Here is a 15,000-nt window from a genome sequence, read left to right on the forward strand (position 1 = left end):
ACTTACTCAACCCCTACACAGCTTACTCAACCCCTACACAGCATACTTACTCAACCCCTACACAGCTTACTCAACCCCTACACAGCATACTCAACCCCTACACAGCATACTCAACCCCTACAACAGCATACTCAAACCCCTACACAGCTTACTCAACCCCTACACAGCTTACTCAACCCCCTACACAGCATACTTACTCAACCCCTACACAGCATACTTACTCAACCCCTACACAGCTTACTCAACCCCTACACAGCATACTTACTCAACCCCTACACAGCATACTCAAACCCTACACCACCCCTACACAGCTTACTCAACCCCTACACAGTTAACAACTTAACTCAACCTACACAGATACTCAACCCCTACACAGCTTACTCAACCCCTACACAGCATACTTACTCAACCCCTACACAGCATACTTACTCAACCCTACACAGCATACTCAACCCCTACACAGCTTACTCAACCCCTACACAGCATACTCAACCCCTACACAGCTTACTTACTCAAACCCCTACACAGGCATACTCAACCCCTTACACAGCTTACTCAACCCCTACACAGCATACTTACTCTACCCCTACACAGCTTACTCAACCCCTACACAGCTACTTACTAAACCCCTACACAGCAATATACTTACTCAACCCCTACACAGCTTACTCAACCCCTACACAGCATACTTACTAACCCCTACACAGCTTACTCAACCCCTACACAGGCATACTTACTCAACCCCTACACAGCATACTACTCAACCCCTAGCACAGCTTACTTACTCAACCCCTACACAGCTTACTCAACCCCTACACAGCATACTTACTCAACCCCTACACAGCTTACTTACTCAACCCCTACACAGCTTACTCAACCCCTACACAGCATACTTACTCAACCCCTACACAGCATACTTACTCAACCCCTACACAGCTTACTCAACCCCTACACAGCATACTTACTCAACCCCTACACAGCTTACTCAACCCCTACAACAGCATACTCAAACCCCTACACAGCATACTCAACCCCTACACAGCATACTCAACCCTACACAGCTTACTCAACCCCTACACAGCATACTTACTCAACCCCTACACAGCATACTCAACCCCTACACAGCATACTCAACCCCTACACAGCTTACTCAACCCCTACACAGCTTACTTACTCAACCCCTACACAGCATACTCAACCCCTACACAGCTTACTTACTCAACCCCTACACAGCTTACTCAACCCCTACACAGCATACTTACTCAACCCCTACACAGCATACTTACTCAACCCCTACACAGCTTACTCAACCCCTACACAGCATACTTACTCAACCCCTACACAGCTTACTCAACCCCTACACAGCATACTCAACCCCTACACAGCATACTCAACCCCTACACAGCATACTCAACCCCTACACAGCTTACTCAACCCCTACACAGCATACTTACTCAACCCCTACACAGCATACTCAACCCCTACACAGCATACTCAACCCCTACACAGCTTACTCAACCCCTAAACAGCTTACTTACTCAACCCCTACACAGCATACTCAACCCCTACACAGCTTACTCAACCCCTACACAGCATACTTACTCAACCCCTACACAGCATACTCAACCCCTTCACAGCATACTCACCCCCTACACAGCTTACTCAACCCCTACACAGCATACTCAACCCCTACACAGCATACTTACTCAACCCCTACACAGCATACTCAACCCCTACACAGCATACTTACTCAACCCCTACACAGCATACTTCATATTTCAGCTGCCTGCATGTGCTTACTCAGTTTTGTGTCTCTTGTGCCGCCTACATGTTGGCCCTCGTCCCAGCATCATTGTGTAACCCCTCTGAATGTGTCTGCGTTGTGTAGTTTTACTCAGAGAAAGCCGGGAGACGTGGGTGAAGTTCTCCAGTTTATTCACCTGGCACAAACAATATTACGGGACTCCTTAGCACAGCAGCATGGGACACCTTACAGTATGCTAATCGTGACTCTATATCCCCGAACTCTCATATATTGTTAATTCAAGTTGAATTACAAAGTAATATACATAATTGAAATATATACAATAAACCACAAAACATGTACCTGGCACAAACAATATTACGGGACTCCTTAGCACAGCAGCATGGGACACCTTACAGTATGCTAATCTAAGAGGGAGATTAAACATTAGCTATTCGCACATGTGATTTTAAACTTCGATTAATATATACATTCAGAGGTGCATAATTACTTAACCAAACACACTATTTACATGAGGATAGAATGTGGAACACCTCTCTATAATCAGTATGGATTTAATACATTCAGTCATTGTATTCTAAAATAATAATGTAGGAGCTCTCTTTATGCACAACTCACCGTGACTCTATATCCCCGAACTCTGAGGAGAGGCACTCTGTACAACATGCATAACCCCTAGAGGCCACTATTTCCCCAACAACATGACTTATGCACATGCTCAGTGTGATTAAATAGCACAAAAAGGATGCAAGTGGAAGAAACCAAATCTTCACTGTTACAATTGCTCCCTTCATCCCAAACTACCCCTACAGCCCACAATCTCCTTACTAATCCCAGTATAATGGAGCCACACTCATATAGGGTCATTGGGGTGATGGCGAACATATGTTGTGTGGACGATCCTTTAATCGCCAGGCTTGATTTCTTTCATTCCCTGTTCCCCCTTCCCACGCCTCTTTCTCCCATCTCGCTTTTTCTTTGAAAGACTTGAATCTCTGTTTGCAAACCCTTCTGCTAATGATTCCTTTTAAAACCGTCTTTAAAAACACCTTTGGGATATTCTCGGTGTCTTTGTGTGTGTGTGTGTGTGTGTGTGTGTGTGTGTGTGTGTGTGTGTGTGTGTGTGTAGATGTATGTGCAAGTGTGCATGTGTCTGGCCACAAGGCTCCAAAGTGCACTTTTGAAAAATCTACAGCTAAGGGTTACCATATGCAATCAATAGTAATTGATCTTACTAATGGAGTATTGTGTTTGTTTGGTTTTGTGTGTGTGTGTGCGTGTGTGTGTGTGTGAGTGTGTGTGTGTGTGTGTGTGTGTGTCTATATGAGTGAGAGAGGGAGAGAGCTTCCACCCCTCTCTCACGTCTGTCATACACAAGACACATACACAGGATGTTGTTCTTCTGGGGTGATCCTCTTTTTTATTTAAGGTTATTATGTCGTCCCCATCACACCTATATGTGACCTTTCACCTCTACATCCTACTCTCTCAGGGCAAGGTCCAAGGTCACATAAGGGTCACCATGGTAACTGCCTCCAGTAAAGCCAGGGGAAAAGTTTATGTTAGGTAATTTATTGAAGGTCTGATGACAGCGGTATTACCAAACTATTTTTGTACTATTCCCAAAAATCTTTCAGTGACAGTAGCCAATTAAAACCCCACATTTGCACAGCCAGAAGGATGTAGCCAATCAGATTTAACGCAGCAATGTGCTGGGGCTGTATGGTTTCTGCTCAAATGTTACACAGTTATGCTAATCTAATTAGTTACACCGTTCTCAACTCTCTCTCTCTCCCTCTCTGTCCTCTTAAGGTTGCGTTTGGGAGAAATACCATTAAATGGAAAACGATTGTTTCCCTTAGCCCCAATAAGTTGCCCTTACAGTTATCCGAAATCACACCATGCACGCACATCAGTGTGAGTGAGATTAGGGAAGAGAAAAAGAGAGAGAGAGAGAGAGAGAAAGACAGAGAGAGAGAGAGAGAGAGAGATGACAACTGGCGGCCGAGTGAGTGAGTTGTTGCTTATTAAGAACGAAAAATTCGGCGTCATTCAAATGATGGATGTCCAACGACTTGCCAGCCGAAGAACGTTTCTTTAATTGATGGCCATTGGTTCTCGCGTGCCTGGAGAGCTTGGTCCACAGAAGAGGAGGGGGGGAAATAACGGGAGACTCAGACAATTCTTCCTCAACAACCGAACGCTGGAAACCGAAGAACGGGGCAAGGAGCTGCACCGGGACTCTGTCCGCTCGTATCCTTCTCGTATTCAACCACCCTGGCGCGCTTCACTGATTTCGCGTGCATAGACAGCACAGAGAGGACAGGGGAGCCCGAGACACATCGCGCGGCAGAGAAGAGCGCAAATAAAGCGCGCGAGGTCCCGGGAACAAGCTGGTGCCTTAAGTAAATGAAGACGTTTTGCTTGTCCCGAAGAAGGAAACCCGTGAGAAACTGACGGGAATTTTTGATTTTCACAAAATGGACTGACCGAGCCCACCGGACCGTAGCGAGTAACGGGGTGCAGAGAACTGAAATGTGCTGTTGGACTCCCGGTGGAAAATTCCGTAGCGGCGTGTTGTGACAGCACGTCTGAGCGTCTGTGGCCAATTTGTGCGTGTTTGGCTGTTGTATTAGTCGTAGGGTTTGTCTTTTGTTGTCCGTGCAAACACGTCTTAATCCATCCGTGTGAATTCTGCGCGAAGAAGCGGTTCTCGCACTTAATTTAACTCGAGACACTGTCCCGCGAAGAGGAAACGGAGCGGTGAGCAGCAAGCTCTCCGCGGACGTTTGACGTGTGTCGATGTAGGTGTGTGTATGGGTGAGCCGCACACATGAGAGGTTTTGGACATACTATGCGATGTACCCTAACGAGAGGCTATTAACTAATTGGTTTTAATCTTCGCAGTGAACTAAAAGTTTGTTCCGGTAGACCATACTTAACCCTGAATGGCCGTGTGGTTGTGTGCGTGAGCGTTTTTATTGTGTGTGTGTGTGTGTGTGTGTGTGTGTGTGTGTGTGTGTATGATATCTGATCTGCCCAGTCACGCTGTGCCAGTGTGTGTGTGGAGTGTTTTTGGCCCCATGCTTTAACACTGGCTGTGCCAGTTGATGCCAACTTATGCCTGGGACCCGGCTACAGGGACCTGGTTCAGCTCTGTGTTGCTGTTGGACCTAAGAATATTACTAACGATTTACCATTACTAACCACTCAGAGCTGGATAATTGTTAGTGGAAGAGCTGTGACCTATAGCTCACCTTTGGTTGGTTGGAACTGTAGACCTAAAGGGAGATAGACACTTGACATCTGAAGAGTTTTTTTTGTGTTGTTATGGTTGTCTGTTGCTACAACAACTTTTGGCCATAGCTGTGTTTAACGTTTGTATGCAAAAACCACGGCGGCAGCTGGAAGGTGTCACATTGATTTCATTGTGAATGTTACCTGGATACAATTGGCAAAATGCAGGTGTCAATTGCGTGCACAGAACACAACCTGAAGAGCCGCAACAGCGAGGACCGCCTCGCTGTGCGGTCACCCAATCCAAATGCAGGGCAACCGGCCAAGCTCCGTCTGGTCAACTTGCGACCTTACATCGCAGGCCATGCCCACATGAAGGAAGCCATCGGTCGCCATAGCAGCATGAAGTACAGGTGAGCGGTGAACTGGATAGTACAGTGCAGAATACACACAACGGTATGCCACAGACCACTCTACACGCACACACACACACACACACACACACACACACACACACACACACACACACACACACACACACACACACACACACAGACACAGACACAGACACAGACACACACACACACACACACACACACACACACACACACACACACACATAAAGGTAGTTAAAACCTGCTCCACCTCTCTACTTTAATATGGATCGACACGTATCCATTTAAAATGATAATGATTTTTTTCCATTATGATTTATGATATAGCACTGAAATACTTGCACTCTCACTCTGCTCAGTGAGTGTGCTTGTGTGTGAGTGTCCTTACACTTACACTAACAGCAGGGTAGACTTTCAGTGTCTTAAAGTTTAATGAGCATTTAACACTCTGTGATCATATACAATAAGACAGTAAGACAGGCTGACACATATACACCCAAACACACACACACACACACACACACACACACACAGACACAGTGAAAACAGCATGAAGGATATGTGTGTGCGTCTGCGCTGTATGTATTTACGTATGTGTGTATGTATGCGAGTATAGTGTGAAATGTGTGCAAGTCATCCCAAAAGTAATCATGAGAGAGCCTTTTCAGATGTGCAGTGGCGATGGGGCATGCTTTTTTCAGGGTTAGGAACAGAAGAGTGAGTGCTGCGATTCAGCAACAGTGCTGCTTTGACCTCAGTGCCCTTGCACCAATACTACATGAACCTCAATGTTGTATTTAATCAGCACACACACACTCACACACACTCACACACACACACACACACACAAACACACACACTCACACACACACACACACACACACACACACACACACACACACACACACACAGTGAGTGTGAGTGTGCGTGTGAGTGTGAGTGTGTGTGTGTGTGTATGTTTGTCTGTGAAGAGTGTAGACTTACAATATTTAAAAATTTAATGGGACCTGGACTCTATGTGAATAAGGACAATAAGAGCCAGCCATTTAGACACCCACGCACACACACAAACCCAGGCCAACTACAACTCTATTTATTTTTCCATTTGAAAAGACTATATGTTTGTGTGTGTATGTGTGTGTAAGTGTTTTATGTGAGGATGATGGCAATGGAGTGTTTGTGATGTTTTGTTCATGTGTGATGTTTTGTCACTGCATAGCCCTATCATGCATTGCAATGATGAGTTGAGCTTTGCTGTACAGAACACACAGAAATGAGTGGTGAAACTGTTCAATTTGAATTCCCCAGATACCTTAATTTCGTTTGTTTTAAACAACATAATGCTTTTTTGAATTTGTATTCTCATTCTTTTGTTGTGTATGTTTTTATAGTTAACTAATATTCATAACAGCTTCATACAAATTTAAGTAATCTTGATGGTATATGGCCACATGACAGAAAGACAAACACTGATGCCATTCCCGGTAGCCACTCAGGTCATTAACTACACATTTGCCTATTCGCATATCGCCTAAATAATGTCAGCTAGCTAGCTTTTATTAGTGCCTGCTGTGTTTAATGTATGTATGCTGCATGTTAGCTAGTCAGCTCACTAGTTAGAGCTTGTTAGACTTTAAATCTTCCCCCCTGCTAATGCTTACTCTTGAATGGATCTGGCATTGAGCTGGTGTGCATTAGAGGTCTGCACGGGATGGATTTTTCAGTTTGCTCCAATGAAAACGTGCAGTAAAAAGCACCAATCTCGCACCCCTGTACGTAAAACATGGGTTATTGCTAGCTGCTTTCGTGCAAACACGAATAATATTCTGTAGTTGAAGAACAAAAAAATCTAGTTTTATTTCATTTTATACACATATATACAGTATATATATATAGATATATATTTTTGAATGCTGGAGTTCCGCGAGTCATGTCTTTCTTCCGCTCAAGCATCAGTTTCTTCCCACCCGCACCCGCATCCACAATTAGTCCCGCACCGCACTTCTTTGGGATTGGAACCGCGGGTCCGCGGGGGTGCGGGCCTCTAGTGTGCATCCGGCATATTTCAGAGCTAGGGGTGTGAAGCCATACATCTTCCAAATCAATAATACAACTGTATTTAGTCACCGATTCGACATGTGGCAAGGAAAAGCATATTTGTTTGGGTAACTGGCCAGGGTCCTGAAAAACCTAGCAGGGATCTAGCAAGCGTTCCCTGCGGACACCCCCTGTGCTATGGGTGAGTAAATCTGTTTGGGAATTAAATGTCAGAATATAAGAGATGGGGAAGGGGGTAGTATGCCACTGCTGCGCCGGCGCGTATGATGTGGCGTGACAGGGAGGTAGGAGTGATATAATCTCCTAAAAGATGGAAGGAGGATGAATGATGTCTGTCAATCATCATTCTGGGTTCCTCCCAAACCTTGTTTATAAAACATCATTGGTGTCAAGGACCACAGTCTGTAACTGAACCAGTGTTTCCTTTCACCCTTGCTCATGGGCACCACGCCCTTTCTCTATGCCTGTTTATGTAAATATGTAGTAGAGTACAAATGCTATATGTTATCTGGACATAGTCATAGTGCCTTTATACCTCATCCATTTCGAGACCACAACTGTAGAAACAAAATGTTTGCACTCACAAGAATGTGTGCACAAACACTGTGTGTGTGCGTGTGTGTGTGTGTGTGTGTGTGTGTGTGTGTGTGTGTGTGTGTGTGTGTGTGTGTGTGTGTGTGTGTGTGTGGTTGTATGCATCCAATATGAATAATTCTAATGTTAGTTCTATACATTTGACCTGACAACCCATAGCACTATTGGAATGGAGAGTGGAAAGTGTGTGTATGTGTGTGTGTGTGAGTGTGTGCGCACTCTATATTTCTCTTTAATTGCTTTTGCATCCAGGCAGGACTAGATGGTCACAGCCCATGATCAATCTCTCTTCCTCTGTCTATCCCTCGCTCCCCCTCTCTGGCCCTCCCTCTCTCTCTGAATGCACATGTGTGTGTGTGTGTTTGTGTATATGTGTGTATATGTGTGTATGTGTGTGTATCTATGTGTGCACGTGTGTGGTCATGACTTGTGCTGTGGTTGTGTGGGCCAGGTAATACATAGTGTGTTTGTAATGTAGAGATAGTATGTGTGCCTACATCGCTAGGATTTGTGTGTCTGTATGTAGTTGTGAGTGTGTGTGTGTGTGTGTGTGTGTGTGTGTGTGTGTGTGTGTGTGTGTGTGTGTGTGTGTGTGTGTACCTTCTCTAATAAAGAATGACTAGGAGACTTGAACATGGCCCAGTGAGCGCCCGTAGCTCCGGGGTATAGCCACCCCTCCAACCACACACACGCGGACACACACACACACATACACACCACACACACACACACACTGCAGTGTTTGCCTGAGATAATTACTGTCATTGTTCTCTAAGTTGCAGTCATAATGCAGTCTCAAGAGTAAAAATAGAGTTGAAGTCAATAGGGGGGTAAACAAACACATCACACAGTTTTGCTCTTTCACTTACAGATTGTTATCTGTAATCTGTCTCTTTCTCTCTCTCTCTCTCTCTCTCTCTCTCTCTCTCTCTCACACACACACACACACACACACACACACACACACACACACACACACACACACACACACATGAGCAACATGCATTTAGACATGTGGAAACATTATTTTGTAAGTGCATAATGTTTTGGGAAGTGGTATTTCCATAGCATGAGAGTGTATGCAGTTATATGCATATGGAATATGAGTTAAATGTACTGTATATGGGCAGTGAAATATGTGTGTGTGTGCTTGGCTTATGTGTGTCAACAGTTATGTATGTATGTATGTCTGTGTGTGTGTGTGTGTGTGTGTGTATGTGTGTGTGTGTGTGTGTGTGTGTGTGTGTGTGTGTGTGTGTGTGTGTGGTGTTATTTTATGATAGCACATAAATCTTTACAGACTGCTGATGCTGGGGAAGGAGAGAGGGAGCAGAATAGATAGAGTGGAAGAATGAGATGCACAGAGAGAGAGAGAGAGAAATGGAGAGAGAGATGGAGTACCTGGAAGAGTGGGAGTAGTGAAGAGGATAGCTGAAGGAGTAGTGAAACAGGAGCCATTAACTGTGGTGGTGGTGATGGTGGTGGTGCTGGTGGTGGGGGGGGGGTTGATGGAATAATATTGCGTTGAGGTGAATAAAGGGGTTGCGCTCCTGCAGGGTATGGGCCCACTGACCTCCTGAGTTATGCCCTCCGCTCCCATAACTCCCAGGGGGCGCCCGCCCGCCCCAGGCCTCCCCACGCTAATCTGTCTCTCTCCGCTCAAGGGGTGTCATTTGGTCCCCACAGTCAAGCCATCAACAATACACAAAATACAGTTGAGCTAACCTGGGGACTTTAAAACAGTTCTTAAACATGCAGTTCAATACAGTTGAGCTATCCTAGGTACTTTAAAACAGTTCTTAAACATGCAGTACACACTTTTTGTCAGATTCAGCTAATTCCTCCACACAGTCCACTAGCTGTCCATTCTGTGTGTGCACTCAAAAAGACTGCAGTGTTCGTACACAGTCCTGGCTCTGGTAAAGTCTGGTGTTAGTACACACTCGTGGCTCTTTAAATGGGAAACAAACATAGTGGCTGAGATTGAGATATAAACAATTCCGTCCAATCAACACTTTGCTTCAGGGGCACGGGTGGTAGAGGTGTAATTTCTTTAGCTTTTGCGCTCAAATATCAACAACATTTCACTAGAATGGCAGACTGTACCTTAAATATTCCTGTCCAGGGTATGTTGACAATTCAATTCAATTCAATTTTATTTATATAGCACTCTCATGCTATGGAAATACCACAGACGTTATGCACTTACAAAATAATGTCTCAAGGTGACAAACATAGGGTTAGTATGTGGAAAAACTTTGGTATGTCAGTTGGTATGTGGAAAATCTTTGGAATGTTTAAACACTTCAAAATAGGTCGATTAGAAACCATATTCTATCATGGGTTGGAAAACATGTAAAAACAGGAATCACAAAAACGAAAATGTTGGCTATTTAAGACATGGGCTGTTGTGGACTGTGACGGGGCACCTGTGTGACCCGCCACTGCAGCTTGTATGCTGCTGTTTTAGTGGACGTGGTGCAGGTGTTTTGTGTGTGTGTGTTGCATGTTTGATGTTTGTGTCTGTGTACAGTTTATATGTTCGTTAACCATGCCACTTCAGTTTAAATAACCACACAATTTCAATGTCTTGTCATATAAAGTTCCGTTTATTTAGTTTAAAATACATCCTAGTGTCATAGTTCATATTGAGTCTTGTCGTATGTTCGTTCGTTAGTGCGTTTCGTGAATCTGACGTGATTAAGCGCAAATTTTTAACTTCCGGGTTAATCTGAAGTAACCGGTAATTGTTTGTTTCTATATTATAGTGGCTGCTTTATTAGTTAGGTTATTATTATTATTATTATTATTAGGTGCTTTATTGCTTTATTATGTGTCGGCAATGCCGGTACTGAGCCGTGTTTACTACCATGGTGTAGTCTTTTCTTCCCAGCTGTATGGGACATTTTTTATGGCTGTTTTGAGCCAATGGTTTAGGTATGGCTGCTGTGAGCCACAGGTGTTGGTGCCTTGCTTATGACACACCTGAAATTAGTTATTGGCATAAGCCAATTGAAGGTGCTTGTCTAGGCTACTTAAACTCGCATTTTCTTTTGTTCGGGAGAGTTGCTATGTTAATAGGACGTTAATCTTACGAGCTCTCTCATGGACTAGCTAATGTGGTCCTTTTACTTATTTAAGCACCTTGGGGCTTGAAGAGTTAAGTCGACTTATCTTGTGCTTATTTGTCTAGTGGCTATGATGCCATTCATTTGTCTTCTGAAAAGTTTAATTTATACTGATTTATTATTGTCATCTTAGTTGGGTATAATAAAAATGCTCATCATCTTAACCATCTTGAACCTCCTGAGTCATCCTTGAGACAACATCTGGCTCAAGACGCAAAGCTATCCCGACCTTTAACATGGACATTGGCTGCAACATCTACAGTAAAATGAATACATTCTGTTGTGAGACACTTCATTTATTGTAGTACTAGTGCTATTGTAGTACAAGTGGTATCTTATTTTTTTATTTCAGGAACTTGGGGAAGTCAGGGTTAAGAGTGTCCTGTCTGGGATTAGGTGAGAGTACACACACACACACACACACACACACACTCACAAATACAAACACAACTCATTTAATATCACACAACATTTATATATATTTGTGTGTGTGTGTGTGTGTGTGTGTGTGTGTGTGCATGCACACTCTAGGTACCTGGGTGACCTTTGGCTCTCAGATATCAGACGAGGTACGTTTCTTTCATGTTCAGTAAAATGTGTGTACGTTTGTATCACTATGAGGAACTTTATATCATATAAAATGTGTGTGTGTGTGTGTATAACTGCAGATGGCCGAGAGCCTTGTGACTATTGCTTATGAGAATGGCGTGAACCTGTTTGACACCGCAGAGGTGTATGCATCTGGAAGGTCAGTCTCTCTCCTGATTTACATCACTTCCTGAAGTTTTACTTATGCAAATAGGCCTCTAAATGGTCTCTCTTATCTTTTTCTTCTCTCCCAGAGCTGAGATCACACTTGGAAATATCATTAAGAAGAAAGGATGGAGGTTTGTGCTTATGTGAAGACTGCGGCTGTGTGTGTGTTTGTGTGTGTGTGTGTTGTGTGTTGTGTGTTTATTTCTGTCTCAAGTGTATTTATAGATTTGTATGTTAATCGCTCAAATAGACTCTGAATGAGCAGTGCCCAAAATAATTGCTGACGGTATCTTTCTTTTCATCCAGGGTCTGCACACACACACACACACACACACATACACACACACTGTCTCTCTCTCGTTCAGCCCCTCTCTTCTACACTCTTAATGTTATACACGTACTGGTGAATAACCAAGGCGTTCACAAACTAGATGAACACACAGCAATAGATGCAATAGCCACATTGTATGCTTCTGCATTGTGTGCGTGTGTGCGTGTGTGCGTGTGTACGTGTGTGCGTGTGTGCGTGTGTGTCTGTGTGTGTGTGTGTCTGTGTGTGCGTGCGTGTGTGTGTCTGTGTGTGTGTGTGTGTGTGTGTGTGTGTGAGTGTCTGTCTGTCCTTTTGTCTGTATTATGCTTTTTATGGACATTCTTCCACAAGTATTTCCACAAGTAGGCCAACGTTTTGTAAGTACAGTAAAGTGCACTTCAACAAGAACATTGCTTTGTACATCTCCTTATCTATCTCTCTCACTCTTCCTCTTTCTCTCCCTCTCTCTCTCTCTCTCTCCCTCTCTCCCTCTCCCTCCCTCTCTCTCTCTCTCCCTCTCTCTCTCTCTGTCGCTCCCTCTCTAAGGCGTTCCAGTTTTGTAGTGACTACAAAAATCTACTGGGGAGGACAGTACGTTTTTTATTATCACAGTCATCATTAGGTTAATTACATTAATTGTGTGTTTGTGTGTATCTGTGTGTGTGTGTGTGTGTGTGTGTGTGTGTGTGTGTCTGTGTCTGTGTCTGTGTCTGTGTATGCGTATGTGTTTATACTCTGTGTAAATCCTATTATGAGTGTCTTTGTGTTTGTAAGGCTGATTGAAAGATTTTCTATAGTTATTGATTACATTCATTGTGTGTTTGCATGTGTCTGTCTGTGTGCATGTGTGTGTATATGTGTATGTGAGTGTGTGTGTGTACGTATGTGAGTGTGTGTGTGTCTGTTTATGTGCATGTGTGTGTGTGTGTGTATAAGTATGTACAGTATGTGTGTGTGTGTGTGTGTGTGTCTGTGTGCATGTGTCTGTGTGTATCTGTTTTTGATCATGTGTCTCTTCCACAGAGCAGAGACTGAGAGAGGGCTGTCCAGGAAGCACATCATTGAAGGTATGGCATCCTTCCCTGACATCTTCATATATCAGTAGTGACCTGCAAGATTGTTTGTGAGTGTACGTGTTTCCATGTGTGTTTGTGTGTGCTAGACCTGGTTTCGGACTTGGGAATGTGACCCAATTAATGAAAGGGCTGAAAAAGAGGGCTGGTCTAATTAGTCAATGCACTCACACACACACACACACACACACACACACACACACACACACACACACACACACACACACACACACACACACACACACACACACTCACACACACGCGCACATACACAATCAAACACACACATGCAAAAACGCTGACATACATGCATTCACACATGCATACCTCACGTGAATAGATATGCTGCACACACACCATGTTGATACAGTCACACAACACACACGAACCATCACATAAACACACACACACACACACACACAGCTCATGCATAGCTCACATGGCTACACATGCAGAACACTCACCATGCTGATACAGTCCCTCCACACACCAAAAACACACCTCTTTCTGTCCATCTCCGTCCGTCTGGCTCTCTTTCTCCTTTTCTCTCTTTACCCCTTACGGTCACTCACAAGCATCTCCCTGACTGACACACACACACTACACACACACACACATACTCACACTCGGGGACACACACTCACACACACATACACACTCACTCATTATGACTCCAGGCAGTACACTCAGTTCCCCAACTTGCTGGTCAGTGTAGCTGCTTGCATTATTCTCGGGCAGGCAGGCAGGCAGGCAGGCAGGCATGCTAGAATGTGTCCTTGCCCACAACTAGCCCCAGGGCTACCAGGGGTGACGCAGGCAGAGTCGCTCTCTCACGCAGTCCAGCACCCCCCACCTCAGATGACTGATGGACTCGTGCTCAGACCCGTTCAGCAGCTCAGCAATGACTACGCAGCAACACACACACACAAATACACACACACACACACACACAAAGAGAGGTCATCAGAGACAAACAGTAAAGCTTTCCCTGTCCCTTCTTGACTTTGATCATGCAAAGGATGATGCACGAGAGAGTGTTGTGATCGGGATCAAGTCACAGGCATGGGAGGGGCACGTGCTGGTGACGCCACTGCATAGACCCGGACACTAACCATTGATGTCACACTGCCATATTAAGACACAGGCTAAGTTCAGAGTTACATGACATCAGAGAACACTACAATGCACAGATTTTTTCTGTTCAATGTTCTCAGTAGTAAATCTGTGTTATCACAGTGCATCATTAAAGCAGCACTAAGGAGTTTGGCCAAAAACTACTGACTTAACTACCTTAAAATCACGTATAAATCTCGCAAACACCAACAACAGTGCAGTTGGCATTGATAAAGGTTTGCTAGCGTGCTAACTGCTGTCTTTTGGTGATGTCGCGCTTACATTTGCATTGGGACCAGAGAACTAAATAGTGCATAGCCTGGGTGGCCGGTGAGAATTACAGGTGTATTTAGCTGTCCTTCACATGACAATTTACCATCAAAATGAATTTGAAGGTGATACCAAAACGATTTGCCTATTAAAATATACCTAAAAAAACGGTAAATTCCTGCATAGTGTTGCTTTGAAATAAATCCTACAATGCATTGAAAAATGCAATGCACAGCCAATGGTGGCTATGACATCAACTCTTCCTTTTGGCCACAGGTGTGCCAATGTTTATGGTTGTATT

At 44.2% G+C, this 15,000-nt stretch overlaps 1 protein-coding gene across 2 annotated transcripts in view; it reads left to right on the forward strand.

Annotated features, from left to right (window-relative positions):
- LOC105891406 (voltage-gated potassium channel subunit beta-1) overlaps positions 1–15,000 on the forward strand; it is a 27,078-nt gene that overhangs the window by 6,047 nt on the left and 6,031 nt on the right. Inside the window, exons 1-7 of one of the 2 annotated variants that reach the window (XM_031585227.2) lie at positions 3,159–5,415; positions 11,530–11,573; positions 11,709–11,746; positions 11,846–11,925; positions 12,020–12,064; positions 12,790–12,834; positions 13,267–13,310. In XM_031585227.2, the coding sequence (XP_031441087.1) occupies positions 5,225–5,415; positions 11,530–11,573; positions 11,709–11,746; positions 11,846–11,925; positions 12,020–12,064; positions 12,790–12,834; positions 13,267–13,310 (487 nt within the window). In that variant the 5' untranslated portion in view covers positions 3,159–5,224. Of the gene's footprint in view, positions 1–3,158; positions 5,416–11,529; positions 11,574–11,708; positions 11,747–11,845; positions 11,926–12,019; positions 12,065–12,789; positions 12,835–13,266; positions 13,311–15,000 lie in introns of those variants that run through there. The other variant, XM_031585225.1, reaches the window with a different exon arrangement.

Source organism: Clupea harengus, chromosome 18 (genome assembly GCF_900700415.2).
Source record: "Clupea harengus chromosome 18, Ch_v2.0.2, whole genome shotgun sequence".
NCBI lineage: Eukaryota > Metazoa > Chordata > Actinopteri > Clupeiformes > Clupeidae > Clupea > Clupea harengus.